Consider the following 23824-nt stretch of genomic DNA (forward strand, 5'->3'; position numbering starts at 1 on the left):
TTCATTCCTTGCCGTGTTATCTGGCGAGCGCAAACACCGGAGAGCCCGCGTGCCTTTTTGTGCTTTCATTCCACCTTCGCTTCGTGCGGCGCTGCTGATTGCTGTTGTTTTTGTTATTCCGCTGACAAGCCTCAATCCTTCTTATAGGTTGCCAGGCGGAAAATTGTATTCGGTCAAAGCTTACGATACAGCAGGGGTGTCGAACTCATTTCAGATCGGGGGCCACGTGGAGAAAAATCTACTCCCAAGTGGGCCGGACTGGTAAAATCCCGGCACGAGAACTTAAAAATAAAGACACAACTTCAGTTTGTTTTCTTTGTTTAAAGATAGAACAAGCACATTCTGAAATTGTACAAATCATAATGTTGTTGGGTTTTTTTACACTTACCTGTCGCGGTTAATAGTATATGTACTTTATTTGTCGTTATTTATATTTTATGAATCAATTATGTGATCATGTTCATCAGTCATTTGATTGATTGATTGAGACTTTTATTAGTAAGTTGCACAGTGAAGTACATATTCCGTACAATTGACCACTAAATGGTAACACCCGAATAAGTTTTTCAACTTGTTTAAGTCGGGGTCCACTTAAATTGATTCATGATACAGATATATACTATCATATATACTATCATCATAATACAGTCATCACACAAGATAATCACATTGAATTATTTACATTATTTACAATCAGGGGTGTGGAGGGGGGGGGGGGATATGGACATCAAGTAGTGGACATAGAGAGAGAGAGAGAGAGAGAGAGAGAGAGAGAGAGAGAGAGAGAGAGAGAGAGAGAGAGAGAGAGAGAGAGATCAGAAGGCATAAGAAAAAGAAAAAGTATCTGCATTTGATTGTTTACATTTGATTATTAGCAATCCGGGGAGGGTGTTAGTTTAGGGTTGTAGCTGCCTGGAGGTGAACTTTTATTGCGGTTTTGAAGGAGGATAGAGATGCCCTTTCTTTTATACCTGTTGGGAGCGCATTCCACATTGATGTGGCATAGAAAGAGAATGAGTTAAGACCTTTGTTAGTTCGGAATCTGGGTTTAACGTGGTTAGTGGAGCTACCCCTGGTGTTGTGGTTATGGCGGTCATTTACGTTAAGGAAGTAGTTTGACATGTACTTCGGTATCAGGGAGGTGTAGCGGATTTTATAGACTAGGCTCAGTGCAAGTTGTTTAACTCTGTCCTCCACCTTGAGCCAGCCCACTTTGGAGAAGTGGGTAGGAGTGAGGTGGGATCTGGGGTGGAGGTCTAGAAGTAACCTGACTAGCTTGTTCTGAGATGTTTGGAGTTTAGATTTGAGGGTTTTGGAGGTGCTAGGGTACCAGGAGGTGCATGCGTAATCGAAAAAGGGTTGAACGAGAGTTCCCGCTAGAATCCTCATGGTGCTTTTGTTGACCAGAGAGGAGATTCTATAGAGAAATCTGGTTCGTTGGTTGACATTTTTGATTACCTTGGTTGCCATTTTATCACAGGAAAGGTTAGCCTCTAGAATGGAACCTAGGTAGGTGACCTCATCTTTCCTGGTGATGACACTGTCACCTACTTTTATGGTGAAGTCAGTGACTCTCTTAAGTTTGATGTGGGACCCAAACAGGATGGATTCTGTTTTACCCAAGTACTCATTGGTGTTCATTTTCAATCTATCAAGATACAACAATTACATCAAAATCAAATGACAGTATGTTATTTTTTTATGTAGTTTGCTAATTTTTCCTCGACTGATGTGCTAACATCATGTGGTTTATTTTGTACATATGTAGCATCATCTACAAAGATACAAATAATTGCTATTGCGACATCCAGTGGACACATTTAGAACAGCTGTTTCTTTCATTCAAAAAATTTCAGGTTAATTTTTATACTTGGCAAACTCATCCCACGGGCCGGATAAAACCTGTTGGCCAGCCTGATGCGGCCCTCGGGCCGCACGTTTGACACCCCTGCGTGTTCAATGACAATGTGGTTACATTTGTCGCATGAACTACAGTGCATCCGGAAAATATTAACAGAGCTTCATTTTTTCCACATTTTGTCATGTAACCCCCCACCCAAAAAAAATTATATTGCGACAATACCCATGCACAATCCATGATGCTGCGTGGATGTTTTTTCAGCAGCAGGAACTGGGAGACTACCGTATTTTTCCGACTATAAGTCACAGTTTTTTTCATAGTTTGGCCGGGGGTTCGACTTATACTCAGGAGCGACTTATGTGTGAAATTATTAACACATTACCGTAAAATATCAAATAATATTATTCAGCTCATTCACGTAAGAGACTAGACGTATAAGATTTCATGGGATTTAGCGATTAGGAGTGACAGATTGTTTGGTAAACGTATAGCATGTTCTATATGTTATAGTTATTTGAATGACTCTTACCATAATATGTTACGTTAACATACCAGGCACGTTCTCAGTTGGTTATTTATGCCTCATATAACGTACACTTATTCAGCCTGTTGTTCACTATTCTTTATTTATTTTAAATTGCCTTTATATATAGCGCACCTTCCACGCGCGCGACGATGTCACGTTATTGATGAGAAAATGCATTTTTAGACAATATGATTAGCCTGAGCGGCTAGGAGACACTGTGAGTAGCAAGCGGTATAAAGTGGATAAGAAAAGACAAAAATTTAAAAAAAATGTTTTTTTTTTTTTAATACTTGGGACTTCCCGCAGGCCTGATTTTGGACGCTGGCCTGCCGGATCCGGCCCGCGGGCCGTAGTTTGGGGACCCCTGATGTAAACGGTCACCAGTAGCATACTAAAAAAAAAAAAGAAATCTTATTAAAAAAAATACAAAATAAAAAGTAGCAAGAAAAAATGTGACCATCGATACAGGTCGTTACTACAGGTGGTCCTCGGTTTACGATGTCCTGGGTCACAACATTTTAAGCTCCCTTAAAGGCCTACTGAAAGCCACTACTACCGACCACGCAGTCTGATAGTTTATATATCAATGATGAAATCTTAACATTGCAACACATGCCAATACGGCCGGGTTAACTTATAAAGTGACATTTTAAAATTCCCGGGAAATATCCGGCTGAAACATCGCGGTATGATGACGTATGCGCGTGACGAAGTCCGAGTAACGGAAGTTATGGTACCCGTAGAATCCTATACAAAAAGCTCTGTTTTCATTTCATAATTCCACAGTATTCTGGACAATTTTTTTAATGAACAATGAAGGCTGCAAAGGAGACAGTTGTAGGTGGGATCAGTGTATTAGCAGCGGACTACAGCAACACAACCAGGAGGACTTTGTTGGAGCGCTAGCCACGCTAGCCGCGCTAGCCGCCGACCTCACCTTGACTTCCTACGTCTCCGGGCCGCCAAACGCATCGGGTGAAGTCCTTCGTCCTTCTGCCGATCGCTGGAACGCAGGTGAGCACGGGTGTTGATGAGCAAATGAGGGCTGGCTGGCGTAGGTGGAGAGCTAATGTGTTTAGCATAGCTCTGTGCAGTCCGGCTGCTAAGTTAGCTTCAATGGCGTCGTTAGCACAGCATTGTTAACCTTCGCCAGCCTGGAAAGCATTAACCGTGTATTTACATGTCCACGGTTTAATAGTATTGTTGATTTTCTATCCATCCTTCCAGTCAGGGGTTTATTTCTTTTGTTTCTATATGCGGTTAAAGCAAGATGCTATCATGTTAGCTCGTAGCTAAAGCATTTCGCCGATGTATTGTCGTGGAGATAAAAGGCACTGAATGTCCATTTCGCGTTCTCAACTCTCATTTTCAAGAGGATATAGTATCCGAGGTGGTTTAAAATACAAATCTGTGATCTACAATAGAAAAAGGAGAGTGTGGAATCCAATGAGCCAGCTTGTACCTAAGTTACGGTCAGAGCGAAAAAAGATACGTCCATCGCTGTCTCTCAAGTCATTCACTGTAACGTTCCTCATCTACGAATCTTTCATCCTCGCTCAAATTAATGGGGTAATCATCACTTTCTCGGTCCGAATCTCTCTCGCTCCATTGTAAACAACGGGGAATTGTGAGGAATACTAGCTCCTGTGACGTCACGCTACTTCCGGTACAGGCAAGGCTTTTTTTTATCAGCGAGCAAAAGTTGCGAACTTTATCGTCGATGTTCTCTACTAAATCCTTTCAGCAAAAATATGGCAATATCGCGAAATGATCAAGTATGACACATAGAATGGATCTGCTATTCCCGTTTAAATTTAAAAAAATCATTTCAGTAGGCCTTTAAGGTTAAAAGTGAAGCGGCTGTTGGGGATAAAACAGGAAGTGAATGATGCGCTGGCTAACAAAAAGATCAAATGAATACAAGTAAGGATTCCACAGCAGGTGTCACGTACTTGCGTTGATTTGCTTTATACTGTGTAAGAAGACATTCTATGCTTCAGGTGTGGAACTAAAACACTTTTCAGGAACCGCTGATGCAGGAGCTCTTTACAGAGCATCCACGCAACACGTCATTAAGGAGGCCATTTGCCGCCTGAAAAGCGCATTAAAGCGTCATTTTCTACTGGATGGAACCTGGGCCAGGCTCGTGCCGTATGGCGCCACGCTTTAAGTCAGAAGTGTCAAACGTACATATTCAACATTTTCAGTTTGTATTTGGGGCGGTATAGCTCGGTTGGTAGAGTGGCCGTGCCAGCAACTTGAGGGTTCCAGGTTCGATCCCCGCTTCCGCCATCCGAGTCACTGCCGTCGTGTCCTTGGGGGCAAGACACTTTACCCACCTGCTCCCGGTGCCACCCACACTGGTTTAAATGTAACTTAGATATTTGGTTTCACTATGTAAAAGCTGTTTGAGTCACTAGAGAAAAGCGCTATATAAATATACTTCACTTTTTTAATTTAATGATGGTAAAACGGTGACACAATTGAAATAAAGTTGTACTTTCTCTTAATTTTGTGAAAGAAAGGAAAGGATTTCATAACCTTTATAACAAAAAAGTTAAATTTAAGGACCAAAAAGAAAAACATTTTACGTTAAAAATGGTATCGTTCAAATACTATGTGAAACGTACGAACAGGTTTTATCCTGTTTCCTAAGTATAACAATTTTGAATGAAAGAAACCTCTGTTTTAAATGTGTCCACTAGATGTCGCAATAGCAATTCTTTGTATCTTTGTGTCTTTATGTAAAAAATAAATAAATAAACCACGTGATGTTAGTGCATCAGTCGAGGAAAATGAGCAAACTACATAAATAACATCCTGTAATTTGATGTTGATATTATTTTTTTATCTTGATAGATTGAAAATGAACACCATACTGTACGTATACATTCACTGTACAAACATACATATACACATACATGTACATATACATTCACTGTTAAAACATACATATACACATACTGCACATATACATTCACTGTACAAACATACATATACACATACATGTGCATTCACTGTACAAACATACATATACACATACTGTACATATACATTCACTGTACAAACATACATATACACATACATGTGCATTCACTGTACAAACATACATATACACATACTGCACATATAATGTACATTCACTGTACAAACATACATATACACATACTGTACATATACATTCACTGTACAAACATACATATACACATACATGTACATTCACTGTACAAACATACATATACACATACTGTACATATACATTCACTGTACAAACATACATATACACATACTGTACATATAATGTACATTCACTGTACAAACATACATATACACATTTTGTACGTATACATACATACACTAATGCATATAATCACGTTTCATGCTCATTGTCATTTCTATATTATTATTTATTTCACTAACTGCTTCTTTGCTCTCACTTTTACTATCATATTTGTACATATCCTATTTGCTGATGTTGTTCTATTGTTGTTGTTGTTGTTGTGCTTACTGTTGTTTTTGTCTCTCTGTCTTATCCCCCTCTTGTCCCTACAATTTCCCCCTCTGTCTTCCTTTTTTTCTCTTTCCATCCCCTCTTCATTATTATATATATCATATCATATATTATCATTTGGCTGCACAAAAATGATAATATAAATACATTTAATAAAGTCAAATACAAATAAGGCAACAAGAGAAGTATCCCACACTTCTCTTTTGTAAAGTACATGTGTACAGCCGCTATGGGCATCTACATCAACTATATGATTTGCCCGAGAAGCTGGACAGGACAAAAAAAATCAAAAATGAACACCAATGAGTTGACTGATGAACATTATCATATAATTTATTCAGGAAGTAATAATAAAAACAAATAAAGATAGAATAATATTAACAGCAACATGTAAGTGTAAAAATACCCCAACAACATAATGATTTGTTCATTTTCAGAATGTGCTTGTTCTATTTTTAAACAAAGAAAACAATCTAAAGTTGTCTTTATTTTTAAGTTATCGTGCCGGGATTTTACCAGTCTGTCCCACTTGGGAGCAGTGGTGGGTAGTAACGTGCTACATTTACTCCGTTACATCTACTTGAGTAACTTTTGGGATAAATTGTACTTCTAAGAGTAGTTTTAATGCAACATACTTTTACTTTTACTTGAGTATATTTATAGAGAAGAAACGCTACTTTTACTCCGCTCCATTTATCTACATTCAGCTCGCTACTGATTTTTATTGATCTGTTAATGCACGCTTTGTTTGTTTTGGTTTGTCAGACAGACCTTCAAAGTAGGATCTATCGCATGCCTGCGTTTCACCAATCAAATGCAGTCACTGGTGACGTTTTCACCAATCAAACAGAGCCAGGCGGTCACATGATTAACAAGCTTAAGCTTACATGAACTCAACAAAGCACATGGCGGTAAATAACGTTAGTAGATATTTTGGCTGTCACCGTAGGCTGATGTTAGCTTCCCTGCTATGAATCACTGTCAAATGTACATCGTGTGGGGACATTTATTAACGTACTGCAGCCTCATAGACACACACACACACACGCATTCATACATAGAAACACCAATCAGTGTGTTCCCAGGTGCAGCCCACACCTATCAGTTTATGGTTTGCGTAAAGGCTAACTTGTTATTTTCCTTTGTAATCTCTGCCTACTGAGCCTATGGTGCTGTTCAGTTATTGTGGCTCAATTTGCCTTAATTTATTTTTTTTATGTTAATGTATTATTATTTAATATAAATTATTGTTTGCTCTTGAACGCATCATAATTATCCCCTCAACTCCCCCCAAAATGGATTAACTCGCTGGAATAAAAAAGTTGGCTGTCACCGTAGGCTGATGTTAGCTTCCCTGCTATGAATCACTGTCAAATGTACATCGTGTGGGGACAATTATTAACGTACTGCAGCCTCATAGACACACACACACACACACACACACACACACACACACACACACACACACACACACACACACACACACACACACACACGCGCACGCACACATAGAAACACCAATCAGTGTGTTCCCAGGTGCAGCCCACACCTATCAGTTTATGGTTTGCGTAAAGGCTAACTTGTTATTTTCCTTTGTAATCTCTGCCTACTGAGCCTATGGTGCTGTTCAGTTATTGTGGCTCAATTTGCCTTAATTTTTTTTTTTTATGTTAATGTATTATTATTTAATATATATTATTGTTTGCTCTTGAACGCATCATAATTATCCCCTCAACTCCCCCCAAAATGGATTAACTCGCTGGAATAAAAAAGACAATATAACATACATCCATAAACGCGGATGCATATGAAAAAGTGCAATATATTTATCTGCACAGTAACCTATTTATTTAATTTGCTCATTGCTATTTTTATGTTTTTGTGCATTATTTGTTGCCGTCATCATTAAACGAACAGGTTACTCATCAGTTACTCAGTACTTGAGTAGTTTTTTCACAACATACTTTTTACTTTTACTCAAGTAATACTCCTTACTTTTACTTGAGTAATACATCTCTAAAGTAACAGTACTCTTACTTGAGTACAATTTCTGGCTACTCTACCCACCTCTGCTTGGGAGTCGATTTTTCTCCATGTGGCCCCCGATCTAAAATGAGTTTAAGTGCATTAACGCGCTCCTTTCTGCCCGTTTTTCTGCCCGTTTAGTTCTACAAGTGTTTCCTCATCCTCTTCCACTGCGACCACTGGTCGGAGAAGAACGGCAACACCTCCATGCCCTCCAAGACCACCGTCATCCAGCTCAACCACAGGGTGTCCAGCAACACGGTGGCCTGCGCCGCCCAGATCTCCGCCGTGGCCATTAAACCGTGCTGCATGCCGGCCGACAAGCTAACCACGCCGCCCGAGGTGGTGACCTAAAAAACTGGGGAAACCTCATCACGGACGGATTTGTGTCCATGGGTTTCACATGTGAGCTTTTGTCTTTGTACTTTGTCTTTACTTGTGCTCCATGTGCTTGAATACATAAACAAAGAAAAGAAATGCTTAATATTCACAATAGGGTCTGATGTTTGTGGACAATGGCGAGGAGGTACCGTGCAGTGAACAGGGGGCCGTTAAGTCCCATAAATTGCATAAGGACAATGTCAAAAGTCCTTTCAGTTTTCAATAAATTCACCTAAACGTCACCAGTTATTGAGTATGTTTAGCCGATTGAAGAGCTACTGTAGCTTCCACAGCTGGTGGGTCCATGACGATGACTTCTGTTTTGTTTGATCAACCGTTTTACTGCCGTGTTACAGGCACTGTTTGGAAACAATTAGGATATGTGAATAAACACGAGTACTACACAAGCAGTGATGAAAGATGAATATTTCCATACACAACTATCCATGGTCTGATCACCTGCCGACTACACACGTTTTTGGCCAAGATCAAACCCGGTTCACCAGACAACACTCAAAACCAGTAGAGGGCAGCATAATGAGTTACCAATCATCATTTGTTTTTAATAATTAAGTAAATATTTTTTTCAAACAATAACGCAATTGTTTTGTGACAATATTGACGAATACCATTTTTTGTGTTTTTTATTTGATCATTTATTTACAGTTTTATGTTGTCAAACACATTTTAATACATTTGAATTTGATCTAATAAATATAAATACTGTATATTGACTATACATTTTTTTTGCGTTTAATTGACAAAATGTTTGACTAAAATATGTCCTATATACCACTTAAGCCAACATTATTTAAATGCTCTGTTAAATACTATACAATGTGGTAAGTACATTTGTAATCGAACAATGTCATGTGTTGATTTCAAATGTTAGAACTATTTAAAACTAATGTTCGACAAAACACGGTTTGATATAATATATTAAGAAATAAACATTCATGCAAATTTTAAATTGACTACAATGACCTTTTTGTGGTTAATTGACAAAATGTTGTTTGACTTAAAATAGGATATGAATAATATATAAATGCTTAATTTATTATGATAATAATTACCATTTAAAAATACTCTACAAAATACTGTTTAATGTGGTGTGTACATTTATAATAGAAAACTATATATTAATCAAATCAAATAATTGATCTAAAACTAAATTTATTGTGTTTAGCTGGAAAAAAAAAGTGTTTTGACCTAATATAATCATTATTTAAAATAATGGTTATTAATAAACAAATTGATTTGAAATGACCAAACAATAACATTTTATTATTAAATAACGACTTGATCTCAAAATCACCGTATATTACGAGCTAGGGAGCGCACCAGTATTTAAGCCGCACTCACCTAATTTTATTAGAAAAAATATTTTTACATATATTAGTCGCACCAGGCTTTTAAGCCAGATATATGTTTATTCACATATCTTAATTGTTTCCGAACAGGCAGTAAAACAGTTAATCAAACAAAACAGAAGTCATCGTCATGGACCCACTAGCTGTGGAAGCTCTTTAATCAGCTAAACAGACTCAATAACCGGTGACGTTTTGGTGAATTTATTACAAAATTAAACAATAAAAAAAAAATTCCACTGTATGTTAATAACACTAACAGACATGTTAGCATATTTGCTAATGTTAACTAGATTGATTATATTACGATAGCATGTACAATTTATGAAAACACTCCTACATGGATGGTTTAAAAGTATAAATTGTTTTAATTATATTGTAAAACTTACAACTGTTGCTTGAATTAAAGAATGAAGAATCCTTTCGAGCAAAAACGCTATGGACAGTTATATTTCCGGCGCAAAACAGGAAGTACATTGTCAACCCGCAGCACCTGCAGTGAGCAAACTAGTCTAAAAGATGGCGCTATAGCACACGCAATAACACATCTTTTTCAGTCTCTCTGTCGACGTAATGTGAAAACTATTTGTTGAATACAAAACATTATTGCCGTTAGCGAAGAAAACCCAGGAATTAGCTGCTCCATTTCATAAGCCGCAGGATTCAAAGCGTTGGAAACAATTTGAGGCTTATGGTCCGGAAAATACAGTATATAGATTTTTTTTGCAAACCATATATATTCTAGATGAATTACAAATATTAAGCTGATGTCCCAATTACTTGTTGTGTGTTTCACTGACAAAAACATGTATTTTGTTTTCCAATGTAAACATTTCCTTCATTCAATAGGGATAATCCAAGTAGAGTACATAGCTATGTCTCTCCCAACTGGTCTGGAGTGTACTCCCATGCTTGCTTGATAAATTAGAGAGCGAGTGGAAAGACAATTTAGCTTCCATCGGAGTGTTTGCTAACATGCGTGGCAACCTTCAGAAAAAAGAGAAAGGCGGACTTGACTTGAAAACAAGGCCATGCACAACTCATGAAAGGTAAACCCAGGTCAAACCGAAGCCATCGATCTGACTCAGCGTTCTGTTTGATGCCTTACACTTTGCTTTGCTCCAACAATTCACAAAAGCGCAGCACAAAGTATTGCTTTTGACCTCAACCTCAACAAACACCCTGAGGCATTTGCTGCCATCTGAAAGTCACATACTCACTTGTGAACATCTTTTGTCCCTTTGAAAGCACATTCAAGACAACAGTTGGGATTCAAACAACTCTCATATTAGCTTCTTCTCCCACAGTCGGCACAAATAAAAATGCATGTGTTGTCAACAGAGGACTGCAGTTCTTTCTCCTACCCATCAACTTAAGCACTTTCACAGCAATTGCCGTATTTAGGTCTCTAAATATAAATACAGCAAAAATATAGGATAAATAAAATACACACATATATATACACAGTATATATATATATATATATATATATATATATATATATATATATATATATATATATATATATATATATATATATATATATAGGGACCAGCACCCCCCACGGCCCCGAAAGGGACAAGCGGTATAAAATGTGTATATATATATATATATATATATATATATATATATATATATATATATATATATATATATATATATATATATATATATATATATATATATATATATATATATATATATATAGATACATATACATATACATATACAGTATATACAGCACCCCCCACGGCCCCGAAAGGGACAAGCGGTATAAAATGTGTGTATATATATATATATATATATATATATATATATATATATATATATATATATATATATATATATATATATATATATATATATATATATATATATATATATACATACATATACATATACATATACAGTATATACAGCACCCCCCGCGACCCCAAAAGGGACACGCGGTAGAAAATGTGTGTGTAATATATATATATATATATATATATATATATATATATATATATATATATATATATATATATATATATATATATATATATATATATATATATATATACATATATATATATATATATGCACATATATATGTAAAGATATGCACATATACAAATATATACACACACCTATATATATATATATACATATACAGTATATACATAAACAGTACATATACACACACATATATACTGTACATACATACTTACATACATATTTATATATGCATATGTACATTTATATATACACATATATATTATATAATATATAAAAATATATACAGGTATATACACAGTATATATATATATATATATATATACACAGTATATATATATATATATATATATATATATACACAGTATATATATATATATATATATATATATATATATATATATATATATATATATATATATATATATATATATATATATATATATATATATATATATATATATAGGGACCAGCACCCCCCACGACCCAGAAAGGGACAAGCGGTATAAAATGTGTGTGTATATATATATATATATATATATATATATATATATATATATATATATATATATATATATATATATATATATATATATATATATATATATATATATATATATATATATATATATATATATATATATATATAGATACATATACATATACAGTATATACATATATATATATATATATATAAATATATATATATATATATATATATATATATATATATATATATATATAGATACATATACATATACAGTATATACAGCACCCCCCGCGACCCCAAAAGGGACACGCGGTAGAAAATGTGTGTGTAATATATATGCACATTTATATGTAAATATATGCACATATACAAATATATACACACACCTATATGTATATATATACATATACAGTATATACATAAACAGTACATATACACACACATATATACTGTACATACATACATACATATTTATATATGCATATGTACATTTATATATACACATATATATTATATAATATATAATATATATATATATAAATATATACACATAACATACAAATATACATATATATGTATATACATATATATACATACATACATACATATACACACATATATATACATACATACATACATACATACAAACCCCGTTTCCATGTGAGTTGGGAAATTGTGTTAGATGTAAATATAAACGGAATACAATGATTTGCAAACCATTTTCAACCCATATTCAGTTGAATGTGCCACAAAGACAACATATTTGATGTTCAAACTGATAAACTTTTTTTTTTTTTGCAAATAATCATTAACTGTAGAATTTGATGCCAGCAACACGTGACAAAGAAGTTGGGAAAGGTGGCAATAAATACTGATAAAGTTGAGGAATGCTCATCAAACACTTATTTGGAACATCCCACAGGTGAACAGGCTAATTGGGAACAGGTGGGTGCCATGATTGGGTATAAAAGTAGATTCCATGAAATGCTCAGTCATTCACAAACAAGGATGGGGCGAGGGTCACCACTTTGTCAACAAATGCCTGAGCAAATTGTTGAACAGTTTAAGAAAAACCTTTCTCAACCAGCTATTGCAAGGAATTTAGGGATTTCACCATCTACGGTCCGTAATATCATCAAAGGGTTCAGAGAATCTGGAGAAATCACTGCACGTAAGCAGCTAAGCCCGTGACCTTCCATCCCTCAGGCTGTACTGCATCAACAAGCGACATCAGTGTGTAAAGGATATCACCGCATGGGCTCAGGAACACTTCAGAAACCCACTGTCAGTAACTACAGTTGGTCGCTACATCTGTAAGTGCAAGTTAAAACCGTTTTATCAACAACACCCAGAAACGCCGTTGGCTTCGCTGGGCCTGAACTCATCTAAGATGGACTGATACAAAGTGGAAAAGTGTTCTGTGGTCTGACGAGTCCACACTTCAAATTGTTTTTGGAAACTGCGGACGTCGTGTCCTCCGGACCAAAGAGGAAAAGAACCATCCGGATTGTTATAGGCGCAAAGTTGAAAAGCCAGCATGTGTGATGGTATGGAGGTGTATTAGTGCCCAAGACATGGGTAACTTACACATCTGTGAAACGTCATTAATGCTGAAAGGTACATACAGGTTTTGGAGCAACATATGTTGCCATCCAAGCAACGTTACCATGGACGCCCCTGCTTATTTCAGCAAGACATTGCCAAGCCACGTGTTACATCAACGTGGCTTCATAGTAAAAGAGTGCGGGTACTAGACTGGCCTGCCTCTATGTGTGGTGCATTATGAAGCCTACAATAGCACAAGGGAGACCCCCGGACTGTTGAACAACTTAAGCTGTACATCAAGCAAAAATGGGAAAGAATTCCACCTGAGAAGCTTCAAAAATGTGTCTCCTCAGTTCCCAAATGTTTACTGAGTGTTGTTAAAAGGAAAGGCCATGTAACACAGTGGTGAACATGCCCTTTCCCAACTACTTTGGCACATGTTGCAGCCATGAAATTCTAAGTTAATTATTATTTGCAAAAAAAAAATAAAGTTTATGAGTTTGAACATCAAATATCTTGTCTTTGTAGTGCATTCAATTGAATATGGGTTGAAAAGGATTTGCAAATCTTTGTATTCCGTTTATATTTACATCTAACACAATTTCCCAACTCATATGGAAACGGGTTTTGTACATACATACATACATACATACATACAATATTATATTATATTATATATTATATATTATATATATATATATATTATATATATATATATATATATATATATATATATATATATATATATATATATATATATATAATTAATATGCCTTAAATAAGGCATACATTTGGGCTAATCAATATGCCTTAAAGGCCTACTGAAATGATTTTTTTTATTTAAACGGGAATAGCAGATCCATTCTATGTGTCATACTTGATCATTTCGCGATATTGCCATATTTTTGCTGAAAGGATTTAGTAGAGAAAATCGACGATAAAGTTGGCAACTTTTGCTCGCTGATAAAAAAAAGCCTTGCCTGTAGCGGAAGTAGCGTGACGTCACAGGAGCTAGTATTCCTCACAATTCCCCGTTGTTTACAATGGAGCGAGAGAGATTCGGACCGAGAAAGTGATGATTACCCCATTAATTTGAGCGAGGATGATAGATTCGTAGATGAGGAACGTTACAGTGAATGACTTGAGAGGCAGTGATGGACGTATATTTTTTCGCTCTGACCGTAACTTAGGTACAAGCTGGCTCATTGGATTCCACACTCTCCTTTTTTTATTGTGGATCACGGATTTGTATTTTAAACCACCTCGGATACTATATCCTCTTGAAAATGAGAGTCGAGAACGCGAAATGGACATTCAGTGCCTTTTATCTCCACGACAATACATCGGCGAAATGCTTTAGCTACGAGCTAACGTGATAGCATCTTGCTTTAACTGCATATAGAAACAAAAAAATAAACCCCTGACTGGAAGGATAGATAGAAAATCAACAATACTATTAAACCGTGGACATGTAAATACACGGTTAATGCTTTCCAGGCTGGCGAAGGTTAACAATGCTGTTGCTAACGACGCCATTGAAGCTAACTTAGCAACTTAGCAACGGGACCTCACAGAGCTATGCTAAAAACATTAGCTCTCCACCTACGCCAGCCAGCCCTCATCTATTCATCAACACCCGTGCTCACCTGCGTTCCAGCGATCGGCAGAAGGACGAAGGACTTCACCCGATGCGTTTGGCGGCCCGGAGACGTAGGAAGTCAAGGTGAGGTCGGCGGCTAGCGCGGCTAGCGCGGCTAGCGCGGCTAGCGCGGCTAGCGCTCCAACAAAGTCCTCCTGGTTGTGTTGCTGTAGTCCGCTGCTAATACACTGATCCCACCTACAACTGTCTTCTTTGCAGCCTTCATTGTTCATTAAACAAATTGCAAAAGATGTCCAGAATACTGTGGAATTATGAAATGAAAACAGAACTTTTTGTATAGGATTCTACGGGGTACCATAACTTCCGTTACTCTGACTTCGTCACCCGCATACGTCATCATACCGCGACGTTTCAGCCGGATATTTCCCGGGAAGTTTTAAATGTCACTTTATAAGTTAACCCGGCCGTATTGGCATGTGTTGCAATGTTAAGATTTCATCATTGATATATAAACTATCAGACTGTGTGGTCGGTAGTAGTGGCTTTCAGTAGGCCTTTAACTATTGTAAAAATATAGGATTCTTTTTTCTAAAATAGGCATAAATATTGGACAAACAGTCCTTAAATATGGTAAAAATGTAAAATAAAGATGCTTTGAATAACGCATGAATATGCCTTAAATAAGGCATAAATATAGGTTAATATGCTTTAAAGAAGTCTTTAAAGTAGGATAAATATGCCTCAAGTGAGGCATACATTTAGGTTGATTAATATGCCAAAAATATTGTAAACATATGAGATACATTTTCCTTAAATCAGGCATAAATATTTGATAAATATGCCCTAAATAAGTCATGAATGTAGGATAAATATGCCTTAAATAAGACATAAATATGGGTTAATATGCCTTAAACAGGGCAATGTATGATGAATATACCTTCAATACTAAATACATGTGTGCATTTCCAGGGTTTTGCTATTAAAGGAATATTGGTTTGCATGATCATTCTGACTAAAAACCGAAATTGATTATTCCATTGTTGCTAAGAATACAAAAAGAAGATGGAAATGAGACCATGGTTACCACCTTGACGCACTAAGCAGTCTTTGTTTTCTCGCAGCTTATAGTCATTTACTTTACAAATATCATCGTACAGTTGTCCACAACGACCCTGCTGTTTTCAGGCATTAGCAAGGATTATACCAACAGAGGGAGATGGGCAGTATAATACCTTCCTCGGGACCAACTGTCACTGCTTGGTCCTTTTTTTGCTCCGATTAATGCCTCGGTTTAATAAAAGGCACAGTCTCCTACCGTCAGCAGGTGGGTGGTCTACAAAAGCAAATAGCCATAATTAAGCCTCGGCACCAATGTTCTTGTTGTAGCGAAGCCTGCTTTGTTGCTTATATTATGATTTTTTCCCCCACGTTTAAAACACTTTCTTGTGGTTTACATAACATGTAATGGTGGTTCTTTGGTCAAAATTTTCAATCGACCATGTTTTACAGACCCTCTTTAAGCTGCTTTCTGACCATATCTTCAGGATGTGCCGTTTTGTGGGCGGTCTTATTTACGTGCCTCCACTTTGACTGCATCTTCTGCCCGCCATCCATGTTGTTGTTGTTGTAAGGCAAGATTGTTTTAAAAGTATCTCCACAGTGCCTCCATGGTTTTGATTTCAGATTTTCACAACTAATGGGGATCCAAATACACAACAGCAGGTACCAAAAGGTAAGAAAAATTGGTTATGCATAATAGGTCCCCTCCAACGTTCCCTCTAAGGTTGGCGCCTGTGCAATTGCGCACTGCTCAAGCGTCCTCTGCGCACGGCAAATCTATGCCGCGCACAAAATCAAATAAAAAAATAAGCGCATAACAATTTTCGACACACGGACAAGACAGAGAAAAGAGTTTTCGTCATCATTGTTCAAATATTATAACGTCTGTCGAGACGCTTTGAGGACATGAATTCCATCCATCACTTTACTGAGCAAAACTCTATTGTCGGCCATAAACACATCACCAAAACTTTAGTAAAAAAAATGATATCTAGCAAAAGTGGTCATTTTCTGCAGTACAAACCAGACCAAAAGCAACTTTGTTATATCAACAGCAGCCGCTCGCTCTTTCTCACTTGCGCCAACACACGCACATATGGCACTTAGCCAGTGATGCGTTTACAGCCACACAAAAAGTCGGACAACTCCAACACCACACATAAAGTGTCATTCCAGGTCGTTACACTATGATTTACCAATCAAATGTGTGCTTATTCTAGTGTCATTTATTAGGAATCTTAATTTATAAATATTAATCATGAAATGCTGGTATTATATTAAATAAATTATAATAAAAATATATTTTTTACAAACAGGAAGTTGCAGGAATGTACACATGATCCCCTGCTTACATCTCATTGTGCAACATGTGAATGTTTTAATGGGAACTAAATGCAAAAATATTTACGCTTTGGCGGCGATGACAATGTCATTGCTGCGTTTTCCTATTTTCTCCCGAAATTAATAATATATGCACCTTCAATCCTTTGAGTCACTAAAAAAAAAAGAACTTCCCAGCAGCGTGTTTACTTGCGCGAAGTTCGACCGCCAGTTAATATCTAAATGTCCGTCAATAAGCACACAAGATTGGTCTTTGTTGTATTTTAGACATTTAGACAAGGTAAACATGATAGGCTACAGGCTACTAGGAGCTAGCAGCTACACTGCAGCTAAGCACATAATAGCATATAAGCTAGACATATTTAATTGCCCTTAATTGAACAATATTGCGGTTTAAAACAGCACATTGGTCAATTAAAACAAGTATCAAATATTTAGTCTCATAATACTTACACATACAACGTCTCCAAGGCAGAAGGGTATTAGAAAGTATCCAGTAACAAACGTGTCCGCATCATACAATTTACTGCATAATGCTCTCATGTAAATTAAATATTATGACCACTAAGTGTCACCACAAAAATAATTAACACTCCTCTTCAAAAGTATACTTCTGTCATAAGGTTAGTATTTTTCGTAACTAACATTGTTCTCTGAGTAATTTCACTTAATCAAAACTTTTCAAACATTCCACACTACAAAATAATAAAAGTATGTACTATGATTTAGCTAATATTGTATTGGATTAGTATCGGTATTGGCCAATCCTCAAGGCTTCAATATCGGTATCGTATTGTATTTAAATGATGTAACACCCCTGATTATTATCTTTATAAATGTTATTATCATTATCAATAATAAATCCTGCAATTACATTGGTTTATTGGTGTGTGTGCATTTTGTAGAATGTAGTATGAGTAGCATAATTGCAGCTCCTGACGGTACATTTAATGTCTTGTTCTCACACTTAGTTCAACATACGACCGATGATTACCACCGAAAAGCTATCATATCCGTGGTATCTCCAAATCAGGTGTGTCCAAACCTTTTTCCAGCGAGGTCCACATACAAAAAAATTAAAGATGCATGGGCTACATTTTGTACATTAACCAGCAATATATGCTAAACCAGGGGTCACCAACCTTTTTGAAAGCAAGAGCTACTTCTTGGGTACTGATTAATGCGAAGGGCTACCAGTTTGATACACACTTAAATAAATTGCCAGAAATAGCCAATTTGCTCAATTTACCTTTAACTCTGTTATTATTAATAATTAATGATATTTACACTTAATTGAACGGTTTAAAAGAGGAGAAAACACGAAAAAAATGACAATTAAATTTTGAAACATAGTTTATCTTCAATTTCGACTCTTTAAAATTCAAAATTCAACGGAAAAAAAAGAAGAGAAAAACTAGCAAATTCGAATCTTTTTGAAAAAATAAAAAAAATAATTTATGGAACATCATTAGTAATTTTTTCCTGATTAAAATTAATTTTAGCATTTTGATGACATGTTTTAAATAGGTTAAAATCCAATCTACACTTTGTTAGAATATATAACAAATTGGACAAAGCTATATTTCTAACAAAGACAAATCATTATTTCTTCTAGATTTTCCAGAACAAAAATTTTAAAAGAAATTCAAAAGACTTTGAAATAAGATTCAAATTTGATTTTACAGATTTTCTAGATTTTCCAGAATATTTTTTTTGAATTTTAATCATAATAAATTTGAAGAAATATTTCACAAATATTCTTCGTCGAAAAAACAGAAGCTAAAATGAAGAATTTAATTAAAATGTATGTATTATTCTTTACAATAATAACAATTTTTTTTACTTGAACATTGATTTAAATTGTCAGGAAAGAAGAGGAAGGAATTTAAAAGGTAAAAATGTATATGTGTTTAAAAATCCTAAAATCATTTTTAAGGTTGTATTTTTTCTCTAAAATTGTTTTTCTGAAAGTTATAAGAAGCAAAGTAAAAAAATAAATGAATTTATTTAAACAAGTGAAGACCAAGTCTTTAAAATATTTTCTTGGATTTTCAAATTCTATTTGAGTTTTGTCTCTCTTAGAATTAAAAATGTCGGGCAAAGCGAGACCAGCTTGCTAGTAAATAAATACATTTTAAAAAATAGAGGCAGCTCACAGGTAAGTGCTGCTATTTGAGCTATTTTTAGAACAGGCCGGCGGGCTACTCATCTGGTCCTTACAGGCTACCTGGTGCCCGCGGGCACCGCGTTGGTGACCCCTGTGCTAAACTATCTGAACAAACATCCACATATCAGCTTTAAAGAAAATGTAGCAATAGTGTAATATCTAATCCTTTAGATCAGGGGTAGGGAACCTATGGCTCTCGAGCCAGATGTGGTTCTTTTGATGACTGCATCTGGCTCTCAGATATATCTTAGCTGACATTGCTTAACACGATAATTAATGAGTAATCTCGCTGATAATCACACTGTTAAAAATAACGTTCAAAATATAAAACATTCTCCTGCATTTTATTCCATCCATTTGTTTTTCTACTATTATTGGTAAGAAGTATTTTGTTTATTATTGGTTAAATTCAGAATAACAACGTTATTAAAAATAACAATAGATTTGTTATACTCTAAAAATGTCGGTCTTACTTAAAAATGCACGCATTTAGTGGTATTCAGTGTTAAAAAAATATGATATGGCTCTCACAGAAAGAATTTAAAATATTTGGCTTTTTATGGCTCTCTCAGCCAAAAAGGTTCCCGACCCCTGCTTTAGATATTTCTTATAATTATTATTCTCTCCTAATATTATGATCAATAGGTAAACTTCATTAATCCTCTAAAAAAGGAGGAAAGGTTTTGCCTTAGCATAAAACACACATAAACAAAAAAACACATTGAAATGACATGACACACGAACATCATCCAAAAAAATTATTCAGTAAGACGTACAGGTCGTCCGCTATTTTGTTTGTTGGGTCTCATTTTTGGAGGGATTCGGAGGCAATTCCATTTTTTCTTTGTTTTTTTTTGTGTGCAATGTCCTCATCCAGGACGTGTTTATTTGGTTTGTAGAATGTGCCGCGAGCTAATAAAAAAAAAAAAAAAAAGAGCCGCTGACCAAAAATGGCCCCCGGTCAACACTTTGGACACCCTTGATCTAAACAGTCACAGGATGGTAAAACATTACCCACAAAGAAAGCATTAATTAATTATTTTACTCCATTGGTTCTTAACGTTGGGCCCCATTCAGCAACCGTTCTTAAGAGCAAATGTTGTTCTTAGGCCCGCTTACAAAGTTTTTAAGGAGATTTTTGTATTTACCAATGTTTTCTTAGCTGAGATTTGTTCGCAGGTAAGAACAAAATCTAAGAGTGCTCTTAGGGTGGCCTATTTGTTTTTAAGTGTGACAAGTTCCCTTACTTATATTGTCTAATGTTACATTAATATCATAGATAGATACATAGCACACACAGACACACACACACTTAGTTTACTTAGTAGATTTAGTGACTCTTTAAGAGACCAACAGGCCCTGTTGCAACTCAACTCACACAATGGCAATGCTTTTGCGGCTACTGCATGATGCCGCAGATCGTGCCTTGGGCAGGGAGCGCATATTTCATGACCATGTAGACCCAGTGTTTCCCACACATTCATTTATTTGTGGCGGCCCGCCACAAAATGTTTATTTTTATTTTTTGTATTTTATTTTATTTTTTTAATTAAAATTTTTTTTTTTTTTGTTGTCCTGTCCAGCTTCTCAGGCAAATCATTGATATCGGCTGTTCAGATTTACTTTACAAAAGACTAGTGTAGGATCAAGATTTTTGGAGCTCTTTGTTCAGTGGATCAGATGTTTGATGAAGCTTTGTGTCTATCTACCACCACTACTGTTTTCTGTTTATATGTTACTGACTGTGGCAGGACACCTCTGCCTCTGTTTCACTTTATGTTGCTGGTAAATAATATGCTTGTAGTAGTAGGCTAAAGTTCAATTATTTAGTATGCACTAATTAAAGGGGCAGAGCTATAAGAGACATTTTAGCTTTTATATTTTTATAAGATATATTTTTTGTAAGAACCACAATTAATAAATATATTTCAGTGAATAACTTATTGTTCAAATCTGTATATAAATATGTACATAAAGTGTTGTAATTATATTTTAAAATGGATGGATGGATGGACGTTTAAAACAAAACTGTTATTATTGATTAGTAAGTTTACATTTTTTGAGCCTTTTTAGAGGTAATCATATCATTGTAGTAAATTATGCAAATTACTCGATGATGTCACGCTGACCACGCCCATAGCCACGCCCCCACCGCCACAGGTGCCTTGGCAGTTTATGGGAAACACTGAGACCTATTTGCCCGAAGTGACGAATATTTATTTGAACGCTTTAGGCTACCTCAGCAGTCCCCCCTTTCTTAAACTTACGTTTTGACATTATGTATTTCCCCTGCGGGATGATACTAATTTCTCTTCTGTAACTGTTTGCGTTTTCTCCGTGTGTTTGATGTTCGGCTTTTCCGCTGGAATTGTGCCCTTATATGGGGAATTAAGGACGTTTACCTATGCAAATTACGGAATTAAGGGTGTTTACATATGCATATCGGGGAAATAAGGGCGTGTTAGTATGCAAATTATGACAGACACGCACGCGCTAACCATTTGGCATTCAGCAACTTAAGAACAATCTGGCCACTTAAGAACACGTCATGAAGTTGAATGGACTCCTCTTGGGAAATCACTTAGGAAAGAAAGATAAGAGGAAAAGTTAGGAAGTTATTGCTGAATGGGGCCCATTGTTTCTCAGCAGTGTATGTACGGGCTGCAGTGGTGCTTAGTTGCAATACAAGTTTCCACCACTCGTGGCAGCAATGACAATCTCAACGAAACAGAAGAAGTATGGAGCCAAAGACAGAGAAGTTTCTTAAGTGCAACAATTATGAATAAAGTGATGCAGCTGTATTTTCATTTGCACTTTAATTTGATTGAGGGTTTATTTAGGAAATATATAAATATTTTTTTTTACATTAGTTGGAATGTATTTATTCTGGCATCCCTGCTTGGCACTCAGCATCATGGGTTGGAATTGGGGGTTATATCACCAAAATGATTCCTGGGCGCGGCCACCGCTGCCGCTCACTGCTCCCCTCACCTCCCAGGGGGTGAGGGTGATGGGTCAAATGCAGAGGATAATCTCACCACACCTAGTGTGTGTGTGACTATTATTGGTACTTTAACTTGACAACATAATTGAATGTCAATTTATTTTAAGTCCCTTCTTTTGCAGTATATTTGATTAGTATTGATGTTTGTAATCAGCCTGACCAAAGCCTTGATGATAATCTTTGTGATTAAGACATTGTTTAATACCATTTGACAAGGTTTATCCTGTTTAACCGTGAGTAGATAGGATATATAGCTATTGAATATGATTGAAATCAAGAGTAAGATTACTGAGTCCGTGTTGATATTTGAGTGGAAAAGTTGGGGCCCTGAAGTCCAAAAAGTTAAGAAGCCCTGCATTATCACATGTTAATGCAGTTTTGAGCGTGCTCACCTATGAAGCCAGACGAGGGAGGGTTGGGCTGAATGTTCTCCTGAGTGTTGCCCTGAACCACGTCCCAGAGACGCCAAACGTAGCTTGGATGCAGGATGTAGAAGGGCTGGCCAGGGTAGTGCTTGCGATGCTCCTCATACGGGCCGAACAGGTTGTAGTCGGGACTGGCGTACCACTAAAATGGAGGGTGAAAAACACTGATTTAGGGCCTGATTTATTAACTAAAGGTTTGCGTTTACTAAAACACGTGAAAACCTGGTTAGCAGATAGCACACGCAAAGCTGATCTACTAATAAACATGTGCCAAGTGAATTATGTCTGTCGAGTGAGCAAAATAGGGCGTGCAATCCATTTTGCGCCTCTGTCGTCTTTAATATGCAACATATATGCTGACCATCAAAACGCCCGCAAAACTGGGAGGAGAATCCCCTCAATTCCCCCCAAAAACGGATTAACTCGCTGGAATATTAAGACAATATAACATACATCCATAAACGTGGATGCATATGCAAAAGTGCAATATATTTATCTGTACAGTAATCTATTTATTTATATCTGCA

General features: G+C 36.1%; 2 protein-coding genes across 5 annotated transcripts in view; one reads left to right on the forward strand and one right to left on the reverse strand.

The window, feature by feature from the left end:
- Nucleotides 1–10986, forward strand: part of tmtops2b (teleost multiple tissue opsin 2b) — a 130726-nt gene extending 119740 nt beyond the window's left edge. The window contains exon 4 of the mRNA XM_062068894.1: nt 8065–10986. Coding sequence (XP_061924878.1) covers nt 8065–8277 — 213 coding nt within the window. The 3' untranslated portion in view covers nt 8278–10986. The remainder of the gene's footprint in view (nt 1–8064) is intronic.
- The window catches only part of st6gal2a (ST6 beta-galactosamide alpha-2,6-sialyltranferase 2a), a 281873-nt gene that overhangs the window by 18981 nt on the left and 239068 nt on the right, over nt 1–23824 (reverse strand). For all 4 annotated transcript variants that reach the window (XM_062068890.1, XM_062068892.1, XM_062068891.1 and 1 more), the window contains one exon: nt 23265–23439. In XM_062068890.1, coding sequence (XP_061924874.1) covers nt 23265–23439 — 175 coding nt within the window. The remainder of the gene's footprint in view (nt 1–23264; nt 23440–23824) is intronic.

The sequence above is a fragment of the Entelurus aequoreus genome, linkage group LG14, assembly GCF_033978785.1.
Source record: "Entelurus aequoreus isolate RoL-2023_Sb linkage group LG14, RoL_Eaeq_v1.1, whole genome shotgun sequence".
NCBI lineage: Eukaryota > Metazoa > Chordata > Actinopteri > Syngnathiformes > Syngnathidae > Entelurus > Entelurus aequoreus.